This window comes from Gossypium raimondii, chromosome 5 (assembly GCF_025698545.1).
Source record: "Gossypium raimondii isolate GPD5lz chromosome 5, ASM2569854v1, whole genome shotgun sequence".
In the NCBI taxonomy this organism is placed as follows: Eukaryota; Viridiplantae; Streptophyta; class Magnoliopsida; order Malvales; family Malvaceae; genus Gossypium; species Gossypium raimondii.
Genome location: NC_068569.1, coordinates 30,041,973 through 30,066,711, shown reverse-complemented (window position 1 = coordinate 30,066,711; position 24,739 = coordinate 30,041,973). Strand labels below are relative to the sequence as shown.

Sequence of the window (24,739 nt, the reverse complement as noted above, 5' to 3'; positions counted from 1 at the left end):
TGATGATGAAGGGACGGCAACCGATGGAACTCTTTGCTGATGTTCCAGGTGGGAGTTGGCATGACTGTTTTGCTTGTCAGGCTTATCGTTTTCTGCAAGAACCATCACCGACGGAGGAGATGCATGGCGGGTATTGGCACTTTGCGGAGAATCCTGGCCGGCGCCGGCATGGCTTCCACCAACTGGTTTCCCCGATGGTGGATAAGCATTATTACGTGAAGGCGAGGTTTGAGGAGAATCGCTCATCTCTTTGTGGTAGAAGTCTCCACTGTTGGTCACACTTTCCCGCATTTGATTTGGTTTCATCAGAGATGAAGCTGAATCAAGATTTGTATTAGCTTTAGGTTACCAAGTTGAGTGTCTTATACAAATACATTTCATATACATCTATTTAATAGTTTTATATGATCAAACATCATATATATAATTATGTCTTTATATATAAAATCGAGTAGGATTCTCAGCTTAGGATAAACGCAGCATATTTTAATGCAAATTCAGCATCAAGTGTCCCTAAACTTGAGTACGTTATTCACATAAATATGTATAAGTGTGTGAATTATCTTAATGAAAAAATTTGTATGGAACACTTTGCAATAGTTTTCTATCTTTTCAACCTGAATTTTAAGATTTTAATTTGGGTTTAATTTTTTTAAGATAAAATATTAACATTCGAAAAATATATAAATGAATATAGTAGTGAGCACTTTCAAGAATCGGAAGAATAATAGTTTATATATATATATATATATATATATATATTCCTAACTTAAGTATTAGGTTAGTTGGGTTTTATGATAAATGATCATATGCTCAATATGTATTATATTATTGAGTCCATCAAATTTGGGATTTTCTCTTAATGATTTGTATACAATATAATAATGGCCTAAAGTTGTCGGTTCTTTTGGCCAAATTATGGAATCTATCATTAAACTAAAGTTCAAACTTAACTTTGCTTCTGGGTTATCAAGATTCCTCTAAGTGGGTCCTTCACTTCACTTCACTTTTGCAACTAAAAATGTTTAAATTGGTAAATGGGAATTATTCCAACATTCCATTCTTTATTTTTATGTAGGAAGAAAAAACATATTTAAGTGTACTTCAACTAAATTTTCATGATTGTTGTAATAACAACATGTTAACTAAGTTCGACTCAATTAATAAGATATAATGATGAATATGGATAAAAAAATTAAGGATGAACTACATAATTGGTCACCTAACTTCAATAAAATTTCATTTTGAGCAATAAAAAAGTTTAAGAGTCAAAAATATTCCCTAATAATAAATGAAAAACAAACAATTGGTCCTTAATAACCAAAATAATTATTATTATTTCCTTTTGTTAACAAAAATTAGTTGATCGGTTTGACCGTTAAGAGTGCTGATATGGCTAATGACAGCCACCACATGGCATTCCATGTCAAAAAAAAATTAAAAAATATTTTTTTAAAAATTATAAAAAAAATAATTAATAAAAATACATCTGGAATGAACTTGGACATATGGTTGTCTAGGTTCATCAATTTTGTCCAGATTCATTTTAAATGAGTTAAAAACTATTAAAATTTGAGAAATTATAAAAAATATTAATAATTATTTTAAAAATGAAAAATAAATCAAAATTTAATATTTTTAATTTAAAAATAAATTAAGATTTAGGCTCACTTTTTTAAGGGCTGAATTGATTTTTTTTTATTTTTAAGGGTTTTTTTTTTAAAAACCTAAAAAAGTCTCAAATTATTTTTTGCAATTTAAATATTATTATTCGGTAAAAAAATTGATACGAGTCACAAAGGCCCAACTCAAGCTCAAGAACGTGATGGGCTCAAATTACCACAAGGCCCAATAACGAGATCAAAGGCCAGACAAATGCGTATGAAACTAAATGGAACCGCTCAAGACTTCATTAGCAAAACCTTAGACACGTATACAAAGGAAAAAGAAAATCAAGATTTCACTTTCTTGTTTTCAAGAAAATCAAGAAACTGAATCTTGGTCTAATTTTGCTATTTTGAGCGATTTCAAGAATCAAGAAAATCAATATTTTAAATCTTGAAAATCTTGGTCCAAAAAACCAAATCTTGCAGTTAAGGCCCAGTGGATCTCATTTATGAGCATCAACAAACCAATTTCAGGAGAGAACAAATTACAAGCCCAAGTTATTGAAGATACGACACTTAGTTGAAAATCAGGCCAAATTGTCAAAGTGGCCCAATTTGTTAAGTTTTAATTCTTTAAATACTTAGTTTAATTTTTAGACTTTATGAATTAAATTATATGTAAACATTCAGCCCAAGAGGCCAAGGCCTTGGCCGAATTTTCCTTTAAAAGTCAAACAATTAGGTTTTTTTTTTTAGTTTTCCTAATAGGTTAGGAAAGTAGTAGGAGGCCTATATATGTAAGGCTTGGCCGGCCATCCATACACAATACATTACATTAAATTTCAGATTTTTTGTTGAGTGAAAATTCTCTTAGAGTATTTTTCCAAGAATTCTCTCTTGAGTTTTCCTTAGAAGTAGTTTTAACAATCTTTTTTATTGTGGGAGCCATCTTCAGCCTTCTTCTTGCCATTGTTCCACATTGGAGGGGAGATTAGAGCCGTTTGAATGGAGTTGTGAAATCTTTTCGATTTCAAGGCTTCTTAGGACTTTTTCTTTATTTTTCTTGTTGTTCATTCTTCTTAATTTTTCTGCTTGTGTCGATTTCATTGACTAACTTGTTTAAACTCTCTTGTTGCGTTTCCAGCCCCTTTCAACCTTCAAGAATCTGTTCGGCACCATCCTTGGACAACAAGAAACGCTTTTGATTCACAAATCTCCTCTTTCTTGCCGTCCAAACCCTAGATCTAATTCAATTTGATTTTGTGATCTGCTGAGTTTGATTTGTTTCTGTTTTGTGTTTACTTGACAGATTCGGCTGATTGGAGTCCTTCTTGAAGCTTAATTTCGTGTTCTTGGTTTCCAAGATTCCCTATTAATAAGTGTTTCGTTTTTTGGCTGATTCTTTATTGTTTTGGGTTTTTTGTTTCAGACCTGGAATTTTAAGATTTAATTTTTCTGTTTCGTTTCAGATCTAAGCGTCTAAAGCTTTCGTAGGATTTTTCCCGTGACTTAACAACTCAATCTTGGTCCACGCGCAACCCCTTATCAAAAATTCTCAAGTTTAGGACAAGTGAAGTTTAAAAACTCCAAACCAAAATATGGATATGGGTAAAAAAAATGATAAACAAAAAAATTAGTCACTTCGTTTTAGTCATTTTAGTCAATAGAAAAGAGATTTTTAATTTTTTTGGTACAATTTAAATATCATTTTTTTTCTATTGAGTCTTAGTTGATTGACATTAACATTGTTTCCTGTGTGGGAGTATGTGGATTCGAGTTTATTAAAATGTATTATTCTCTTATTTAAAGGTTGAGGAGGGTTATGAATAGTTTTAAGTTTTATATCAAATGTAATGATATTGTAAGAACCTATAATGATATTAATGTTCAAAAAATGTCTTTTTGGTAAAAAAGTTTCTATTTTAGGAGTTTTCTCTTTTGGATTCCATAAACTCCACAAATAAGATCAAAAGTTGGACATGGCTAAAAAAACTAATAATAAACTACATAATTGGTTTCTTAACTTTAAAACATTTTTATTTTGGTAACAAAAAAATTCTCAATATTTTGGTACAATTTAAATATTATTTTTGGTAAAAAATTTCTCAATTTTAGGACATCATAGTTGAGTTTAAAAACTCCACAAATAAGATCAAAAATGGCCATGGGTAAAACGAATTCAGGATAAACTATATAATTGGTTATTCCACTTTAGTAAATTTTCATTTTGATCAAAGAAAAATATTCTCAATTTGTTTGGGTACAATTTAAATATTATTTAAAATACCAAAAAATCAGAAAATTACATAATTAATCACTTAACTTTAGTAAATTTTCATCATGGTCAATAGGAAAAATCTCAACTTTTTTTGTATAATTTAAATATAATTTTTTGGTAAAAAATTCTCAATTTTAAGACTCGTTAAATAAACTTCTCATTTTAGTCGAGGTACTATTATCCACTCCACATGTGTTTCTGATTTGTCACCTGTTTTCTTTAGTATCCTATATGTAATTAATTTATCTTTTAATATAAATAAACATAAACCGGGAATCAATTTCATTTCCTTAGTTCTTTTGTAAGCATGCATATGATGAAGAAAATGGAAGAACAGTCTTCATCAATGGCAAGAGTTCAAGTACCCAACGATTTGTTATTGTGAATTACTAGCTTCTTTGATAATCCAAGTAGAAGGGTTTTTGGGTGCCAAATTTATGGGTATGGGTTTCATTGTTCTTGTAGATATTTTAGCTACTTCGGTCCTCCCATGACTCCTCGGCAAGAATTGTTCTTGTTAGTGACTTTTGAAAAATTAGACTAATAGAAATATGGGAAGAACGAATATTTGCATTGAACATATCCGTATCTGAAATTTTTAAAAGACAATGGAGTACCTTCGTATCAAATAAGATTGCTTTAATTATGCACAAGGGGCATCAGTCGTTTGCATAATCAGTTGTCCGTGATTCTACTACTAAATATTAATAATAAAAAAAATCAAACCGGTCAATCGTACCAAAAATCGGTGATCGATTCGGTCCGGTATGTAATTAAACCAAGAATGGTATTGTAGAATTAGAAGCGGTTGTCCTCGTTGCTCTCAACAATTTCTCTAAGGCTCATCCAAGATTTTCTCCTTTTACTTGAAGCTCCAACAGATTTTTCTGCATCAGGTGTCATCGGATTGTTTTCGGGTTCAGCCGGTCTTTTGGACCCGGATTTCTTCCTATTTCTCTTTTTCAAATCCAACAAAGTCCTACCTCTGACCGGAGTCACTGAACCATCTGTGCTCGGATTTTCAGCAGCAGCCATTGCAGGTGAACTTGTTACAATTATCTCATTATCTTTGCTTTTTTCTTTATCTGAACTGACAATAGGCTTCAAAATTCTAGACTTGACAACTTTGGAGATTGAAGACGTTTTTGACTTGGGAGGGTACATCTCTTTCATGTGGCCTTTCGGAGTGCCTCGTTTTAGATTCCGATGCAAACAGAAGTGGCAGTTGTAGACTACAGTATTCTGTGTCGAAATATGAGGTTTCTTACGTCTATGCCTTGTGTTTGCTCGATTCCTTTCGATACGAACAGTGCAATTAAAGCCAGGCTGAAGAATTGTCTCACATCTGCAAAACATTAAATAGAAATCACACAGAGCGCCATATTTCCTATTGCATATAATGTGACAGTAGAGTAAAACAGAGTAGATTAAGCAAAATTATCAAACTAGCTATGGAACTAAACAAATAGATTTGGCAATCCAATGTTTGTATTATCTTTTGTTACTTAGAACTAAACAGTAGGTGTCAATCACAAATCACAATCACATCTAAAAGGTCAAAAGAAACATCTGAATAGCATCTTATACACGGACTCTTCATTTTTCTTTAGAGTACCCATGCCTGAGATAATGTCAGGCACATATTCGGACATGAGGGTAAATCCTCAAAAATATGAGAAAGATTAAAAAAAAGATTGAAAATAATCCATGTTCAAAGCGTCCATATCCGACATGAACCTCTCAAGTCTGGTAACAGACTGGATAGCATTTCTCTTGCTCATAAGTCATAAATGCTAAGATTGAAAATAATTAAATTTTGTACTATCTACAGTTTTCTCTAAAACGGACCCAGTTGGTTGATGAATTGAAACAGATACTGATACGAAAGCTGCTTAAAGCAACATGTTAATTCCTTAGCTTGGAGACAGGCATGAGAGAAAACTCAATGTAAGTCATCATGTAGAGAATTTAGTCTCAAACAAACATTTAAAAACAACAACTACAGCAAGAATCAAGAAGTAAACGAGGCAACAAGGCAATACTTTTTAACAGTTTGGATGACATGACCCCTCAAAAGACTCTCCCCACATTTTATCCATTCCCAATGCCTAACATTGCTAAGATTCCAATACATTCAAAGTGCATGATTAATAACAAGTAAACCTACATTAAACAAAGAACTATTTTTTAGTCATTAACTTCATGCAAAAAACGCATCCAAGCACTAAATATCACAGTCTAAAGGCAAAACATCAAGAGAAAGATTTATCCAGTGTTTGGAGTCAATTGTATTCCATTATAGGACCCACTAGCACGATATACATGAAACAGGGCTGTAAACAAGACAATTGTGCACACTAGCTACTCTGTCCACAAAAAAAAGAAACTCAGTATTTGACTTCATCATTGTTGAGGGACTTTGAGCTATGGAACAAGCCAAATTCGAGTATTCCAATACTTGATTCAAATAACTCCCCAACCTAATCGAGTTTTTTTTCTTATTTTTAATATATAACTGTTGGATTAAGATCAATTGTGCTACTCTGCTATAAAAAAACTCAAATTCGACTTCATCATTGTTGAGTTGAGTTCAAGCTAGAGTACGAGGCAAAGTAAGTATTCTGATACTTTATTCAAATGGCTAGAGAACCTAATTGAGTTTTTTTTTTTTTTAATTTCTAAAATATTATTGAATTTGGCTCAATATTTAATAAATAAACAAGACAAATCGAGCGACCTCGAGCAGATTGTTAACTTGAAAATTTATTAGTGAAACTTAAATAACTAGAGATGAACTTAGAGCCTCAAACTTCAAATAAAGTTCAAGCTACTTGATTTAGCTCGATTACACTTCTAACTGGGAATATCTTACATGACTTCTATTAAAAATTGCTTAAGTTGACGCGCACATAATCCAAAGGCAACCAATAGATCTCAAATTCCCATATCATGTAGTCCAATGCCAGAAAATACTAACCTCTGGCAGGGAAAGAAAGAAGGGTCCTGGGGGATTGCAGAAGCTTCTCCATCAGCAGCCAATCTGTGCCCAAAGAAGGAAGCCAAAGAAGGGATTGAAGATCCGCCGCTAGCCCAAACGGCTAGGTTTTGCAAGTGTTCGTGTTTCAACACAGCTTTGACGTTTGTGGAACCTCCTCCCCTTGTTTGCTTCTTGCCGCTCGCTTCTTCTCTGAGTGACACCGTCTTTTGGAACTTTGATGGCGTATTTGCTGCACTTTTCACGCCTCCGCCGTCTCTGCCGCCGCCTCTTCCTCTCCTTCCCATGCTTTCGCTTCTTTCCTCCTTAAAGAAAAGTAGAACTATTATTAGTAGTAGTAGCAAAATGATCTCGATTAAAGATTGAGCAATTAACCGGGTAACATGCTGATACTTGAACATAGCCATATACCTTATTGTTAAAACTAGATAGATGTTCGAATTGATCTAATCACCCGTTCATCATTAGATAGATTAAAAATCACTAAAATTCACTAAAAAATTTAAAAAAAATAAGGAAAAAATATAAAAGAATTAATAAATCATAAACAAATTGAGAAAAAAAATAAGTACTAATGGCAGAAAGGAAATTATATTTGTTTTGAGCTAAGTAAAATCAACCAACCAAGTGAAAGATACAAACCAAAACAATGTATTTATATTCAATTTCTAAAATTTTAAAGAAACGGCAGGCAGCAAGAGAATACCTGAGCAATGAACACAACCCTCAGATGGCAGCAACAGGGCCGGTGAGTTAGCAGCAAACCACACTGAGACTGTAAAAGTAAAAAATTCTATCTGTCATTCGTACGAACAGGGGAAAATGGGATTTGGCAGAAGAAAAAAACTTGCTAGAACTAGTAAGAATACTGACCTTCAATATACTGTTCTTGGGGGGGAAAAAAACTTGCTCTTTAACTTGGAATTAATTTTGGTTTGAAGGAATTGGGTTTAAACCCAAAGTGAATTTAGGCTTAGATGGTTTCTTTTTATTTTAAATAATTTTTTTGGGCTTTAGCCCATTAGCTTTTAGTTTTATAATTTTGAATAGTTCTATCTATCTATATATGAAGAGGCCGGACGGCGACGGTGGCACTGGGGTCCTGGACTTGGAAAGAGCTGCGCACCGCGGAGGCTAGTGAAGGAGAAGAAAAGGAAAAAAGTCTGGCGGTGACTCTGTTGGAGAGCGGACAACGACGGCGACGGTGACCATCGCTGAAGGCTTAGCAGAGCGGGGACGCTAGGGATTTCAAATAAAAGACGAGAAAGAAGTAGGTGGAAGAGAAGGGAGACAACGGAGGCCGAGAAGAGGTCGAAGACGTCGGACTGCGGCGGTGCCAACAACGGCGTTGAGAAGCAAACGGCGGGTAGGGGGTGTGGGCTAAAGAAAAAGAAGAGAACAGAAGCGGGAGAGAGAAGAGAAAGAGAAGGAATGACCGGTGACCTTTGATTGGAGACAAACGAGGAGGTGCCGGCAGTGTTGAGGGTGAGGGACGGCTAGGGTTAATTTTTTGGGAGAACGAAAAAAAGATAGAAGGAAATAATAAAAAGAAAAAGAAAAAAGATTCGAAAGCACATATTTGAAGATTATTAGAGATTTTTTATTTTTTATTTTTAAATAAAATGTGATTTACTCTAAAATATATAAATAAATAAATCTTCACTTCATCCAATCTACAAAAATGGTGAGAACTTTTTCTTTAAATAAATTCTTGTATTTTGGTAAAATCAAAATTTTCAATTTTCAATAAATAGATAGCTGAATTTTGAATTGGAAAGGATCCTACACTTACTTTCATCTTCCTTTTGTCTTCTTCTCCATTAAGATTTTGGGATTTCTGTTTATGAACTTGTCTATTTTAAGATCGAGGAATCAAACTTTTACGATTAGGGTTGAAATAAAAATTTAATTTTACTTGAAAAATTTAAAAGTTTTAAATTTCAAGTTAATTAAATTGAGTTATTCAAATTATTCGAATCAACTCAAATAAGTAATTCGAGTTTTGAGTTCGAATCAAGTTAAATTTTACAATTCGAATAACTCGAATAATTTGAATTACAGATTGGCATAAATACCCAAGTTACTGTCAAGTTTGAAAATGAGTAAATTGGTTTGTCTCCCAACAAAAATTACAAAAAATAAAATATTTTTTAAAATTAAATATATTTATAAAAATTCTAAAAGAATTCTAAAAAATTCTAAAAATTAAAATAATAATGTTGGGACCTAAATAAGTTACTTAATGATTTAAGTTTATCATACTAATTTTTTTTCATTGAAAATGTTTTCAAATATATATAGTTTCAAATTTATATGCTCTAATATGGAATTAGTTATACCGCAACAAGATTTTAATTTGACATGTTAATTTTTTAATTTAAATCAAATAATTTCACTCGACTCGACTCAAATTTCATTTCACTCATCAACTCGATTGATTTTAAAAAAATTTACTCGATTCGATCAAACGCTCATCCCTAATCCAGACTTCTAATGTGTTACTTTAAGTTAAATTCAAACTTTTACTTTTACTATTTGCCTTTAATTACTGTTTTTAAATTAAATCCTACGTGGAAATATATTTGCATTATTTTTTATAATTCCACATCATTATTTATATAAAAAATTTGCCACATCAGATTTCTTTAAGGGAGATAGCGCAAAATTTAACTTCAGGTTGAAATTTTAAAAATGAAAAAAAATAGAGGACCAAATTAGAACAAATTAGAGTAAAAGACTAATTTCACAAGTTCCTAATAGTATCGGGACGATTTACTGAATTTGATCAAATATAAAGTCACACTACAAACATAATAATAACGCTAATTGAAATATAAAAGGTTCAAATACAAAATTAGCTTTAAATAATACCAGTTTTTTGTCTAATTAAAATATAATTTTTATTTATATTTACTATCATTTAAGCTTTTAATTGAGGTAACGTCACAAGTCAATTGAATATTAATTTAGACCAAAAATTATGAAAATGGCATTTCGTAATTAAAATAAATTACATTATTTGAGTGTACTTTAATATTTTTACTTTAACAAAAATAAAAAAATACATACATATAATTTGATTTGAATTTATGTCAATTGGATTGATAATACTTTAAATTTATCACACAACCAAAACTTTATTTGAATATATTTCTTTATATTTTAATTTTAATATACACAATTTAATCTAATTTTCTTTTGTTTTAATATCATATATATTTCATGTGTTATTATGATTAATTAATTTCAAACCATACATTTCATTATTTATTACGTGTTATTTTAAAACAATCTATATTTTGAATTTGTGGTTTCTACATGCATATACCTATGATAAGATTTCTAATCTAAATAATACCAAACATTATCTCAATTAAATATTTTCAGAGGTGATTGTAAAATTTTAATTAAATAAGAATTTAATGTTTAATGTTAAATAAAATATATATCATATTTAGTATTACTCAAGTCTCTCTAGTACGCAACTTTATGTGGGTTAATCCATTCTTTCTCTTTTTTCCTTGACATTTAAAATAATTATAAAAAATCACCATGGCAATCCAAACTCTGATGAACTTTTGTTGCCACCGGTTACCAAATGCCGCCATCCACCGCCATTCCTCAACTCTAAATTTCTACTACAAGGTTTTTTTATTTAAATAATATAAAATTAATAATTAATTATGAAAATAGTATGAAAATTAGATTAATTATAAAAATAGGTATTTGCTATAATATTTGACGATATAATCTAATATATTCAAAACATCAAGCTAAAATGTGATGACCTAAAATATTCAGAACCTGATATGTAAATATTCCATTGACAGTTGGAAAAGGCGTTTAGGGTGCCGCCAAACTACTTTAAATAGGTAAGAGACAGTCTATTTTTTATGTTAAAAGAGAATAAAAGAAAACAATAAATAAGAGAGGTTTATGAAGAATTTATCCATTTAATGTTCGGTGTGCCAGGGCACCTTTAAAGGTTTTTTTTAGCTACTAATCAAAATGAGATATTTACATATTAGGCCCCTGAATATTTTAAGTCATCACATAATATATCAGATGACATCGTCAAACACTATAACAAATACCTATTTTCGTAATTAATTTATGTTAGATAAGGCATTTAGGCTAAGCTCCTACCGTGACACTAGTATATACCAAAGAACGTAGTAAGCAAAGCCCATCCCCTAGACATTACTTGATTTGGATTCAAGCCATATTTGACAGGCAGATGGAACCCCATTCTTCGATACATAGATAAAATGGATGTTTCCCCACCATCCCTAACCACATTTGGCCAATCTTCTTCTAAATATCCAAACCTATTTTTTGAATTTTACACTTAATGTTTTCGACTTCGCACGTGGCTATATCGCGAACACCAAGAAAATTACTAACAATAACAGAAGCAAGAGAAGAGATGAAGAGTATATACTTTGAAGATTACTAACTTGTACGATGAAGAAAACTTGTACGAAAGGAACGTGTAAGGCTCTATGACTTGAAGAAGAAGAAGATGGAGATGAAACAATTTCAAAGAAGAAGATGTTCCTTTTACATTTCAAAAGGGCAGCTATATTTTTATAAACGTAATTATTTTATTTCGAATCAATACCATTTATCATCATATCTTTATTATGTTATATTGCTTCAGATTTTACATGCATTAAGGATCTATTTGTTTCATTGAAAATGATTTCAAAAATAATTTCTAGAAAATGACTTACTTTCTTAAAATAGTTAATATTTTTGTGTTTGGATGAATCATGTAAAATATTTTCTCTTGTTTGATAGATTTCTTAAAATATTTCATAAAAGTTGTTTTCAATGAAACAAATATACATTTGAGATTTTTTATCTTTTCATTGTTTAATCGAGTTTATTTTATATTTATAATTTTATAATTTATATTGTTTTTGCATATATTAAAATATTTTTAAAATTCAGGTTCATTAAAAGGTCATTTTTAGTTACATGACTACCAAGTGAATTTTTTATTTAAAATGGGACACCAACATAATTAACAAAAAATTTAACAATGTCAACAATTGAATTTGATTTTCAATATAATAATATTAAACTTGATTTAAGTTAATTTTATATAAAATTAAATTACCTATAGAGAAGTTTTTTGGAAAATAACTTAGGCTTTTTAAAAGGGTAAGTCATTTTACGGAAAATAGCTTACTGTACGTTGACCTATAAATCATTTTCTATTGACCATATTATTTTTTGTAAAATAAACATAGAAAAATACAAAAAAATATTTCTCGTACAACTTTTTACATGCTTAATTGCAGTAAAAGAAGCGTCATCTTATCTCTCTGAACATGCTGTCAATATTAGCCTTAAAAGCTCTCTAGACTTTCCCGCCCCAACAGTATATCTTACAGCCTACATTTTGTCTAAATAAAAACAAAACTTTACAATGATAAAATTAAAAGGTTGATGACTACTTTGCTATCTTCGCGGAATAAGAAAACCCCCATAAGGTATAACTTACTTATGTAGGCTAATGTTTGGCCATATGTGTCAAAATATCCCTTTAGTAAAGGGAAAAAGCCACATTTTTTCGATGTTTAGTTAGCAACAATTGTACTACGTATGAAGAAGGGGATTGGCAAAAAAAGAGAAGCGATAAGCCATTGACAAAGGATGTTGGTATAATTCATCCACTCTTTGGTGCCTATAATTTATTTATAAGTTTTGGTCAAGCCATTGTCGAATTCTGAGAGAAGAACTATTGTTACACCAAGATCATAATTAAAGTCCGAAGCCCATATAAAATATAAGTCCAAAAGAGCTTATCATAAAAGTAAAGGAGGGAAAAAACCACAATTTTCTATACAACTTGTAATATTTGGTTAGCATCAATCGTGCTACGTTTGGACGAAAGGATTGACGAAAAAGAACGAGAGGTGAGTCAACAAAGAAAGGACCCTAGGCCCTAAGTTGATGAAAAATAAGAGACAAATATTTTAAGGGAAATGATAATATATATATATATACATTTTTTGGATTATTTTAAATATATTGATCTCTCTTGTTATCATTTTTATCATGATTTAATATTGAGAAGGATGCAGGTTTGAGTGTGTTGAAACGCATTATCTTCTTATTTATAGATTAAAGAGAGACTATGAATAGTTCTGGACATTATATTAAGAAAGATTGAAATACCAACTCTAACACCTCTTAATTGAATTCCTTTCTTGTAGGACAAGTCCCAGCTTAGGTAACTTGAGAAGGTGGTAACAAATGGTTAAAATGGAGAATTTAATTTTGATATTTTTAATTTATCAATCAATTAAACCAACTTTATAAATAAATTAAATTAAATATAGTGGGTTTGTAAGATTTAAAATCCAACTAACTAAATGTTGAACCTATATTTCTTATAGTTGAAGCATAATTTAGATATAAATTTCCCCATTTTATGCCTTGAATGTAGTGTTTGTGCTGAAAGAAGAAATAAAATGGCATCAAATTCAAGAGTCAAACTTTTATGAAAAAGTTGTAATATTGAAGTAAAATTGGTTTATATATCACGCAAATTTTGGAGTTTCATTTATAATTCATGAAAATATATAAAACTTTGCGTGCCCTCTTCAAGCCATCAAATTCAAATTTCATAAAAGTATGAATATAATATTACTGATAATCAAATTCTTTTCACTTTACGTAAATTATGTTCAGGTTATCTTTATATCATTTATTTTGATTTAAATTTTATTATGTGCGATTTTTTATAAAACTATTCACCTATTCTAATTTGGTTCTGGATATATTTTGATCATTAATCAAGAGTATTTTGTAATGGATTATAGTTAATTCAAAAAATTTCATTTATAATGGTAAACTTAAATATGCATAATATTATACTACTCTTTTCAAGCCATGAAATCCATAAAAGTAGATAATTTTTTTTTGATAAATGGTATCCAAGGTCATTAAACTATTAATAAGTTTGTGTTTGGATCATTCAACTTCAAAAGGTTACAAAATAGTCACTAAATTATTTAGAAATTTTTATTCAACTTACTGGGCTGTTAAGTTTTTTTTTTTAATTTCAGCTAGCGAGCTCTAAATAATGATTCGATGATTACTATGGTGGATTAGTACCCATCGATAAGTAGAAGAACATATATTACATCTAAGTCAATCTAACAATTAATGTTGGGAATCGAAGAAAATATTGTTTTGATTTTAGTTTGTAGATTATTGACGTTCAAAGTTGTCAGGAAAAAAATAAACTGTAAAATAGAAGGGAAAGAAAAGCTTTGATTGGTACAAACAATGTAAACAGAAAAAAGGTATATAACAATGATTTTAACAGTCTAATTACTTAAAAAAAATTTAAAATAATTCAAAATTTATTTTGTAACTTTTCAAAGTTGAAAAACTAAAATATAGATAAACTAATAATTTAATTATATATATATATAAAGTAATGTATTTAGATTTGCATAACGTAGGGTTTATTTATGTATTTTCGGCGTTTGTTTAAATAAAAATATTAATGGAGTAAAATTGTGGGTCCGGTATGACTTAAACCAAACTTTGGGTATATCACGTGTATGTATACCAAAAACAAAAAGCCTGTATAGATTTAGAAAGGAAGAGATTTGCTTTTCCATTTAATTCGCAGTTTAAAACTTTATAGTTATATCTCTTTTATATTTTCATTTATTTTATGATTTGCGCTTAATTATGTTTGAGATAATAATTACTTAAATAAAATTCTTTCAATAATAATGATATTAAAATTCAAACTTTATTCAAATAGTAGAATTTTATAGTCGGATCATATGAAATCTATATATTTTTCATATATATGAGATTTAGTCCTTTTATTTACAGATATTTACTCTTCCTATTTTTGTATTTTACAATTTAGATCCAATTATTAAAATCATTAAAATGCTTCCATTAAATTCATTAATATGCCATCTTAAAATAAAAAAATACTAACTTAATAGCCACGTGTCTAAAAAACTTGTTGTAACTAACCAAATTTAACAAAAAAATTATAACAGTATCAAAATTCAAACTCTCATTTCTAAATTCGAAAAAGTAATTGTATATTTTAACAAAAAGTTTGATAGACTCAAATAATAATAAAATGAATTACATTAATATTAATATTTTTAAAATAGATTATAATAAAATTTGTTCTAACACAAAATCTTTATTTAAGTGGATATGATTAATGCAAAATGGAATATTTATTCCAGAATAAAAGATAAAAAAGGCAAAAGTGCAAACTTTTTGTACCCGTACCCGTACTATTAATAATGATAATGCAATAAGAGGACTCACAATTCAAAATTAAATTTTTGTTGCATTTTTTGTAAATATTTTATTTATGTATTAATATATTTGGTCGAAATCACATGTTTTTAAAGAAGTAAATAATTAATTATAAAATATGTTCTATTTCGATGATTCGAATTTAAACTTCGACTCCATCATTAAGGAGTTAGGTGAATAATCAGTGGATTTGTCAAATTTATATTATTTTTATAAAAAATTATATATTTTTTCGTATCTTGGCTCAATAATTAATCATGACCATGGCCTACATGTTTCCAAAAGGCCCTACTCTTTTTTGGCATGCTATTGCACTTGGTATGGTGATATTTTAACATTCACTTCATACATGCAGATAATAACATTACAATTTCAAGCAACTATTTTTCATTGCCGACACAATATGATAAAAGGTGACAAAGAATTGCTTCTTTTAATATTCTAACTCATTTTAAAAAAAAAATGATAATAACTTATTTACCTCTCAATGTTACAAAATATTCATTTAAGTCCTTCATTTAATTTTCATCTCTTTTATTTTTAAATTTATATTATTTATCAAATCATCTCAAATAGATGGAAAATTAATATATTTTATCATGGTATCTACAAAACAGTCAATGTATGTCAGGTCAATAAAATTAATTTATGTTTAATTTTTTCATCTATTTTTAGAGTGATTTTATAAATAATAAAATTAAAAAAAGAGATAAAAAATAACCGAAGGGCTATTTTTTAAAAAAAATTGGAGGATCATATAAATCTACCTTTAAAAATATGTATAATTTTACTATTTAAAAATATAAAATAATATTAATATTTATATATTTTACTTGTTTCGTCTTGTGGACTTAAACCCTATTCAATGTAGGACTTGATATTTTAAGTGCGAGTGTAATTGAGTTGAGCATATTTTAAGGTTGGTCTTGTAAAGAAATGAATATAAATACTATAAAGGTAAATTACATTTAAGGTCATTAAATTATTAATAAGTTTATGTTTTAGATATTCAATTTTAAAAAGTTACAAAATGGTTATTAAACCATTCAAAAAAATTTATTTGAGTTACCGAGTTGTTAAAGTTGTTGTTGTATGACATCTTCTATTTACACCGCATGCACTAATTGAAAGCTCTCATTTCCCTTCTTTTTTATAGTTTAAATTTGTTTATGAAACAACTTTAACATCATGAATTTGTGAACTAAAATCAAAACAATTTTTAATATCCAATTTTCGACATTGATTGTCAAATCGATTTGAATCTAAGGTATATTCTTCTACTCGTTGATGAGTATTGATCCATCATTCTAATCATCGAATCATCACTTGGATCTCACTTACTGAGCTTTAAAAAAATACTTAATAACCTAGTGACTTCAATTTTCTTTTAAATAATTCAGTGATTTAAGTGAAAACTTTCGAATAATTAGATTACGATTTTGTAACTTTTTAAAATTAAATAAATAAAATATAAATTTATTAATAATTTAATTATATGAAATTTACCTATTATAAATTTAAGGATTATGGTCTAGATTCTAACTCTTTATATTATTAAAATTTCTCATATTCAAAGCATTGCCTTTTTCCGACATCGATTTCCGTGCTAAGAAATCCGTCCACATGGTAATAATGTGACGTTAATCTCGCCATTTTGCATGTGCCTCACTTTCCTCCCTCTCACTTCTCCCCACACTTCCCTTCTGCCCAAACAGAGAACTCCACCCTCCTTCCAATTTCATCTCTCTTTATTATATATCTCCTTTCTTTTCTCTTCCACTGTTTTTTTCCGTTGCAGAATACAGGAGATCCTCTCGTCACCGTCACCGACATCCTCAGTATCTCACAGTCCAATCAAATCTTTCCATTTCAGCAGGAACTAAATGAGATCCTCCGCCGCAACCGCCAATGCGGTGAACCCCCTTGTAACCTTCGACCACAAGAGGTACTCTCTTCTCGCCACGTGTCCCTTCTATCTCTGTCTCTGATCCTTCAACATCTTGATCAGATCTTTTTATTTTCAGTAACTTTTTTTTCACTGTTTTGACTTCGATTTGGACTTGATAATGTGAAATGTGATTTAATTCTTGGAACTAATTTGAATATAGAATATGAGCATATGTTGCTTCCTAGTGTAACATGGCAATCTTTGGATGTCAATTGCAGGTAAATTCAAGTTCGATTTTGATTGATCCTTTTTTAGTTAGATTTTTTCATGATCAAGACCTAATTGCCTACAATCAGAGTTTAGTTTAGTAACTGAGGAATGCGGTGGCCTGTTGCTAGTGATTTAAGTTAGTTTCACTGAGAACGTTGCTGAAATCCGTGATCTTTTATTGACCTTTTTGTTTCAATGGAACTTAGTTTGATTTTTTGAGCAAATTGACTGGAAGTTGAGTGATAATGGAAAGTAGACTAATTTAGATTTGACTCGGATATGTTGTTTTCTAGTGAAACTGTGAAAGTAGGCAGAGCTTGAATGTCGATTGCAGGTTGTATTCGGATAACATTACTTGCTATTTCACCTTTAGTTTTATGTTTCTGCTTATTTGTTGCTCTAGATTTTATTTCGCAATGAGTTGTCTTGACTTGAATTTGATAAGCTTAGGTTAATATTGCTACTTTGTTTATTAGAATGTTGCGGTAATGCAAGTAATTTAATTTTTACATAGAATATCGTGGAAATTTGGAAACTTTGTTTGAGATTTTTTTCATAGAATGATCAAGGTGTCATTGAACTTTTCTGCTAATATAAAGCTATTTGCTATTGACAGGGATACCTATGGATTTGCGGTGAGACCTCAACATGTGCAAACCTACCGAGAATATGCTAATATTTACAAGGTACTTCTCTTGTTTCTATCCTGATTTTCTTTCAGTTGCTAAAGAAAAGGATACTTAAATGCTAACTCATATATCATCGTAATACTGATAATGTGTCGTATTCTCTGAAACTATAGAATAACTTGAGCTTATAAGTTTTGTTAAGACTTAAATTAGCATATTTTCTTTAATCCTTTTTCTTGCCAGTTATGGGCCCTGAATGATATCAAGCTCAATGATTCAGAACTTTAATAGTTTCTTTGACTAATTCTTGAGTGACTGAATGGTAATCAAAAGAAATAATTTCAACTAAGATTAATAACAGGTTCATATTGTATCTATACATGTGATTTTAGGAAGAAGAGGAGGAAAGATCAGACAGGTGGAGTGATTTTTTGGAACGCCAGTCAGAGTCTCCTCAATTGCCTCTAGAAGGGATATCCTCAGAGGAAGGCAAGGAGGTCTCACACACTGAAGCTGCAGAGGATGGAAAGAATGAAGTCCAGAAGGGAGCTGAAGGAGATGATTTATGTGAAAAGAAGTCTGGTTTGGATAGTGTGTCTGAGAATGATACAGAAAAAGAGAAGGTACAATCTGAACCAGAGAAAAGAGTTCATCGGATCCAAATATGGACTGAAATTAGACCATCCCTTCGAGCCATTGAAGATTTGATGAGTATCCGTGTAAAGAAGAAAGACAATTTATCTAAAGATGAGCGAGAAACAGGTCAAGGGAAACCATTAGCTCCTACTGAAGATGCTAGAGTCCCAAAGGGAGCATCAGAGGAGGATTCTGAGGATGAATTTTATGATGCAGAGAGATCTGACCCGGTTCAGGATTCCCCTACAAGTGACAGTGGAAGTACCACTACAGGTGCTGCTGCTGCGGATGCTGCACCTATAGAATCTTTATTTCCCTGGAAAGAGGAGTTGGAAGTTCTTGTTCGTGGTGGAGTACCGATGGCTCTTAGGGGAGAGGTATTTTATTTGATGTTCTTTCTCTCTCTCGATTTTCCACTCTCTCTCTCTCTTTCTTTCATGAACTTGGTCGTTACAGCTTTGGCAAGCCTTTGTTGGTGTGAGGACCCGCCGACTGGAGAATTATTACAAGGGTCTGCTTGCTAATGAAAGTAACTCTGGCAACAACACTGAACAACTGAGCTTCCTGTCAGAGTGTAAGGGTTCAACCACAGAGTCAATATGTGAGCCTGAGAAATGGAAGGGGCAGATTGAGAAGGTTGTTTCACGTGCAGTTTTTTCAGCAGTGGTGCTGCCTTGTTTGGTGTTATTGTTATTAGTTTGAGTTTCATAACTGATTAATGGTTCTAAAAACAGGATTTGCCCAGAACATTCCCAGGTCACCCTGCTCTGGATGATGATGGTAGAAATGCTCTGAGACGGTTGCTTACAGCGTATGCTCGACATAACCCCTCTGTTGGGTACTGTCAGGTACTAGGTTCAGAAATATGTTTCCTATGGCCATGTCTGGAGTGTTTTAGAGCTTTTTGGGTTATGTGTTTTTCTCATGCAGGCCATGAATTTCTTTGCTGCCTTGCTACTCCTCTTGATGCCTGAAGAAAATGCCTTCTGGTAGGTTGAGACTCAGTTGAGAAAATTCCTTGCATATCCCATATTCCTTGTTCTATTCATGAAATTCGTTTTTAAAAGTTACTGGAATGTATTTACTCTCTTCATGCACATGATTTGCATGTTCCTATCTTTCTTATTTGTTGGGATTCTCTATTTTTAGTGGCAAGAAAGGCATTTAGTTTTTAAAAATAAGTGCATCATTGGCTTTCTATTCTTCTAAGTGGTGGTATACATTCCAGGACTTTGGTGGGCATTATTGATGACAATTTTGACGGTTATTACTCAGAGGAAATGATTGAGTCTCAGGTAATATTTTGCTTAACACTTTCTTCTTGCCAATTGATTTCTACTATCTGCTTTCTCCTAATTGAGAACGTTAAAGTGATTGATGGTTCTGCTTTAGATAATTATCCTGGTAACTTGTGGCCTTTTGTTAGGTTGACCAACTTGTTTTTGAGGAGTTGATGCGCGAAAGATTTCCCAAACTGGGTTTGTTTTTCTTTTCCAATATTCTTCCTTTTGTGCTTGAACTTTCCACATGTCTCTTTCCATTGTGTATTTTGGGCAAGCAGTTTATGATAGACATTTTTATGTTCTTTGCAGTCAATCACCTAGATTATCTGGGAGTGCAAGTGGCATGGGTTACTGGACCATGGTTCCTTTCCATTTTTATGAACATGCTTCCATGGGAAAGTGGTCAGGTTTCATGCTGTGTCTTGTAGCTATATTTAACTAGTTGCACAATTTTTCACACTATTCAAAAAGTTCCTTCTGCAGTTGCTGCTTTTGCTGCTAGTTTACTAGTGTGGCACTCTCTTTTAGTAATTGGAATAACCTGTGCTTACTCACAAGCTTCCTGATGGGTTTCTCCTCACTACAGTGCTTCGAGTCTGGGATGTGCTCCTATATGAAGGAAATCGTGTCATGCTTTTTAGGACTGCACTTGCTTTAATGGAGTTATATGGTATGGGGTAAAAGACACGAGCATTCTGAATTTTTTTATATTATTAGGGAAGAGGAAGTGTGGAAGTAGTGACAAATGAGCTGCTTTAATCTACAAAATGCAACTTAATTTTCTTATAGGCCCTGCACTAGTTACAAGTAAGGATGCGGGAGATGCAGTTACTTTACTACAGTCATTGGCTGGTTCAACATTCGACAGCAGTCAACTTGTATTGACAGCTTGTATGGGTTACCAAAATGTCAATGAAAAAAGATTACAGGAGTTGAGAGAGAAGCACCGCTCAGCTGTAATAACTGCAGTTGAGGAAAGATCAAAGGGGCTTCAAGATTGGAAGGATTGTCAGGGCCTGGCAACTAAGCTATATAATTTTAAGCATGACCCTAAATCAGTGCTTACTGAAACAAATAAGACAGTGCAGCTTGTTGATTCACAAAAAAATGTGGATCGCTCTTGTTCCGAGTCTGGGTCCGGGAATGAGGACAAAGTTCTTATCAGTCTGAATGGGGATGCTGAGCTAGATGCAGTTCCAGATCTTCAAGAGCAGGTGTCAATTTGCATTTCACTTTTCAAGAACAATTCATTATTCAATGTTGCATTTTGTCTGTGTGTGGATGATCTTGTTACCTTATCCAGTAGAATATACCCATTTGCACGACCACTTACATATTTTCATAGTAAATCAGAAATATATTTATATTTTGAATAATCTGATGTATTCTGATTTTAGGAGAGTTTTTTTCTAATTCCATATATTAGGGCCTACAATACATATAATGGTACAGGATTTAACACAAGATATTGCCTAAAAAGGAGCTTCAGAAGGATTTATTACCAATCACATTTGGTTGAAATGTGTGCTTTGTTAGTTGAATAATTCTTTATTGACAAGACTGCATGCATATGTTAGATCATGGCATGAGCTCTCTTTTTAGCATCTAATTTTTAGAGTCTTATAGGACCTAATTTCAAATTGATCTTGAAGTTCATATCAGAACTATTATTTTGCCATGTTTCATAAACTTTCAATAACGAAAATCTATTTATCTTGTGGATTTATAGGCACTGGCAAGTTGAAATTTGGAAGATCATACTCAAACGTATTCTTTTCATGTCTTGTGTTCATGCATGGGATTTTGTTAGCTTGTTTTATGTTGTTCCCATAATCCTAATGTCTTGTAAACAATCATGTGCAGGTTGTATGGCTAAAGGTTGAATTATGCAGGTTGCTGGAAGAGAAAAGATCAGCTGTCCTCAGGTTAATAATTTATATCATCTTGATGGTTTTCAAGTTTTGCTACCCTCACCTTGCTATAGACTGTTTAATAGAGGCAGTGCAATTTATGTTGTTGGTTGCAAATCTGTTTACTCACTTGTTCTTCACCTGTTTTATACATGGACATATCCTAGCCACATTTCAATGGTTTACAAATTGGATATATCTAACAACGTAATATTTGCAATTTATTCTGGAAATTGTTGGTTAATAGTTTTAAAGTAATCCCTTTTTCTTATGCCAAAATAACCCCCTTATGAACGTTACAGTGACAATCTTGATTCTTCCTCATTTGTATCAGATCTGAAGAGCTGGAGACTGCTTTGATGGAAATGGTTAAGCACGATAACCGGCGGCAATTAAGTGCTAGGGTAAATTGGAATATCTTTACTAGTGGCAGCTCCTTTGACATGAATATTTATCATTGTTGTTCCTGCATTTTTTTTTCCCAGATTTTTCATTTGATTTTCTAGCTTTTTCTTAGCACTATTGTAAAACTACAAGTCATCTCCATGCAACTTATTTGCTTGCTTTTACCTGGCACTTTGTGTTCCTTAATTGAGCTGTATGCTGGGATTCTTGATGTGTACTAAGAATCTGCTTCTGATGTTTAGGTGGAGCAATTAGAGCAAGAAGTTGCTGAGCTTCGTAAAGCACTTTCTGAGAAGCAAGAACAAGAAAATGCAATGCTTCAGGTTTGATTTGTTTTCCTCATGTTCAATTAGTGGAAGATTGTCTTATCTTAATATAAATCTTGATAATTAGAAGATGCATTACATATTTCACAGGTCCTAATGCGAGTGGAGCAAGAACAAAGGGTAACTGAAGATGCTCGTAGATATGCCGAACAAGATGCCGCTGCACAAAGACATACTGCTCAAGTGCTTCAGGTACTCATCGTGCTCAAAGCTCTTGTTTTGCCATGAAACTTTCATCAGTAAATATTTCCTTTTGTTCTTGAGTGGAAATCATTGAATTAATGATAATGGTTTAAAAACTATAGGTCTAATCACTTATTGCTGTAAGCCTTTGTTACTTTGACTTGGGTGTGAGTGTTGGATAAGGGTACTTATTTGACACAAGTATTCCTATTTTTTCTATGTATTTGGAGGGTCCTTATAGGATCATGTCTCCATATCCATGTCCAAAAATGCATTGAACATGGATGTCTGATACAAGTACTTTAAAAAAAAAAAAAATGAAGAGTCAGACCAACTATGCAATATAGTTGCAAACTAGGAAAAGAAATTTAGGCACCTGTCAAGCTGTCACTAACCAAGCACTGAGACACGTTCATAACAATGTTTATTGAAGTACTCTAACTAGAAAATTGGTTAAGAAAATGCTCTTTTCCATTTCTGCATAAAATTCTGCCCCTCACAATACCTTTCTGGGGGTGTGGGGGGGATTTTGAGTTCTTATATCTTTTCATTGCCATTTGTGGGTTTAACTTTTATGTTAATGCAGGAAAAGTATGAAGAGGCCATTGCTTCACTTGCTGAAATGGAGAAAAGAGTGGTAATGGCAGAATCGATGTTGGAGGCTACCTTACAGTACCAGTCTGGACAAATTAAAGCCCTATCTTCTCCACGGTGTGTAATCGACCTTTTGCCAATTTCAAGTCTTTTATGCTTGCATGAGAACTTTTTAGTCAGTGTGCCAGATGTCTTATGTATGTCAGGAGGCAAAGATTTGGCGGCAAAGCAATACATTGTTTTTCTCTGATTTTATTCTTTCTATTTCTTGCAATACCATTCTAAAGCTACGCCCAATGCAAAGATGTTATGCTGTTATGAGCTTCTATTTTCGTTTTGCTCATCATGCTTCTGGATTGGTTTCTCCCTTCTAATAAAAATAAGATTGCAGATCGCCGCATCCAGATTCACCAGCACGAAGCAATCAAGAGCCTCAACAAGAAATCCCTGCCCGTAAGATTAGCTTACTTGCCCGACCATTTGGACTTGGCTGGCGTGACAGAAACAAGGTTTGTTTTCATAGATTTACTTTCTTAGAAGTTGTGGGATGATCAGATGACTGCTTTGCTTGTTTAAAATGTTGGGATGACTTAACAATATCAAACAAAACAGGGACAGCCGAGTCCAGATTCGTTGCAGGACGGAAAGCTCCCAAACGCAGATCAGAATACCGAAATCCAGCAAAAAGACACAATCGCTAAGGAAACAAATGGCAAGGAAACAAACAGTGTTGAAGTTCATGGCAAGGAAACGAATAGCGTCGAAGTTCATGGCAAGGAAACGAATAGCGTCGAAGTTCAAGATAAGGAATGAGAGAATTACAGGTATGTCTTGTTTTGATACCTGCATACATTGCCACATCCATCATTTGCAGCCTGCAGTTCATCCATTCATAAGCCACGGTAGATACTATATTCAAATTTAGTATCGGCGATTCAGGAGAGTAGATAACTCTATAGTCTGTTGTAATAATTTTTGATCAGAAAACCAATATAATACTCATATAAATTATTTTATCATTTTTTTATTATTTAGTAACTAATAATGCTTGTTTTTAGAAATAAAGAAAATGTAATAACGAGAGATAAAAATAGGAGATGAACTGTAAGTATTTGTTTTTCACTTCTTTTTATTTTTATTTTTTTAACTTTAGTTAATAATTTTCATTTATGTATTTCGGATTAATTTAGTATTGTTTTAGTTAGAAAAGATTGGGTGGAAAAAGTGTTTACAAGTGTTTCTTGGCCCTTTTAAGTTGGTTGTCAACTGGTACATTTTATTTTCGTAAATAAATTATTTGTTGGCAATTACATTTTCGTAAATCAACTGTGTTTTTATTGCACTCAAATAACTTTTAACCTCTAATAACTAAGAATTCGATCATTAATTTATATGTCAATAATTTATGCCATCTAAAAT

General features: G+C 31.7%; 2 protein-coding genes across 4 annotated transcripts; one reads left to right on the top strand and one right to left on the bottom strand.

Annotated features, from left to right (window-relative positions):
• Positions 1-4,435: 4,435 nt before the first annotated feature.
• LOC105771015 (hypothetical protein) lies at positions 4,436-8,494 on the bottom strand. 2 transcript variants are annotated; one of them, XM_012592411.2, is made up of 4 exons: positions 7,754-8,494; positions 7,587-7,655; positions 6,863-7,185; positions 4,436-5,230 (listed from the first exon to the last, which is right to left on the bottom strand). In XM_012592411.2, exons 3-4 carry the CDS (start codon positions 7,165-7,167, stop codon positions 4,684-4,686), a joined length of 852 nt encoding a protein of 283 aa, XP_012447865.1. In that variant the 5' UTR covers positions 7,168-7,185; positions 7,587-7,655; positions 7,754-8,494; the 3' UTR covers positions 4,436-4,683. The 2 variants fall into 2 exon arrangements, with proteins under 2 accessions (XP_012447865.1, XP_052486505.1); XM_052630545.1 differs by lacking the exons at positions 7,587-7,655; positions 7,754-8,494 and adding an exon at positions 7,292-7,424.
• An 8,285-nt stretch (positions 8,495-16,779) lies between these two features.
• LOC105771011 (uncharacterized) lies at positions 16,780-24,442 on the top strand. Of its 2 annotated transcripts, XM_012592404.2 has the most exons (18): positions 16,781-17,141; positions 17,971-18,040; positions 18,376-18,996; positions 19,076-19,255; positions 19,354-19,467; positions 19,550-19,608; positions 19,848-19,914; positions 20,046-20,097; positions 20,212-20,304; positions 20,489-20,572; positions 20,692-21,116; positions 21,766-21,827; positions 22,147-22,216; positions 22,460-22,540; positions 22,634-22,735; positions 23,313-23,437; positions 23,712-23,829; positions 23,933-24,442. In XM_012592404.2, the coding sequence occupies exons 1-18, from the start codon at positions 17,080-17,082 to the stop codon at positions 24,131-24,133; spliced, it is 2,586 nt and encodes an 861-aa protein (XP_012447858.1). In that variant the 5' UTR covers positions 16,781-17,079; the 3' UTR covers positions 24,134-24,442. The 2 variants fall into 2 exon arrangements, with proteins under 2 accessions (XP_012447856.1, XP_012447858.1); XM_012592402.2 differs by having other exon boundaries at positions 16,780-17,141; positions 20,046-20,304.
• The last annotated feature ends 297 nt before the right edge of the window (positions 24,443-24,739 follow it).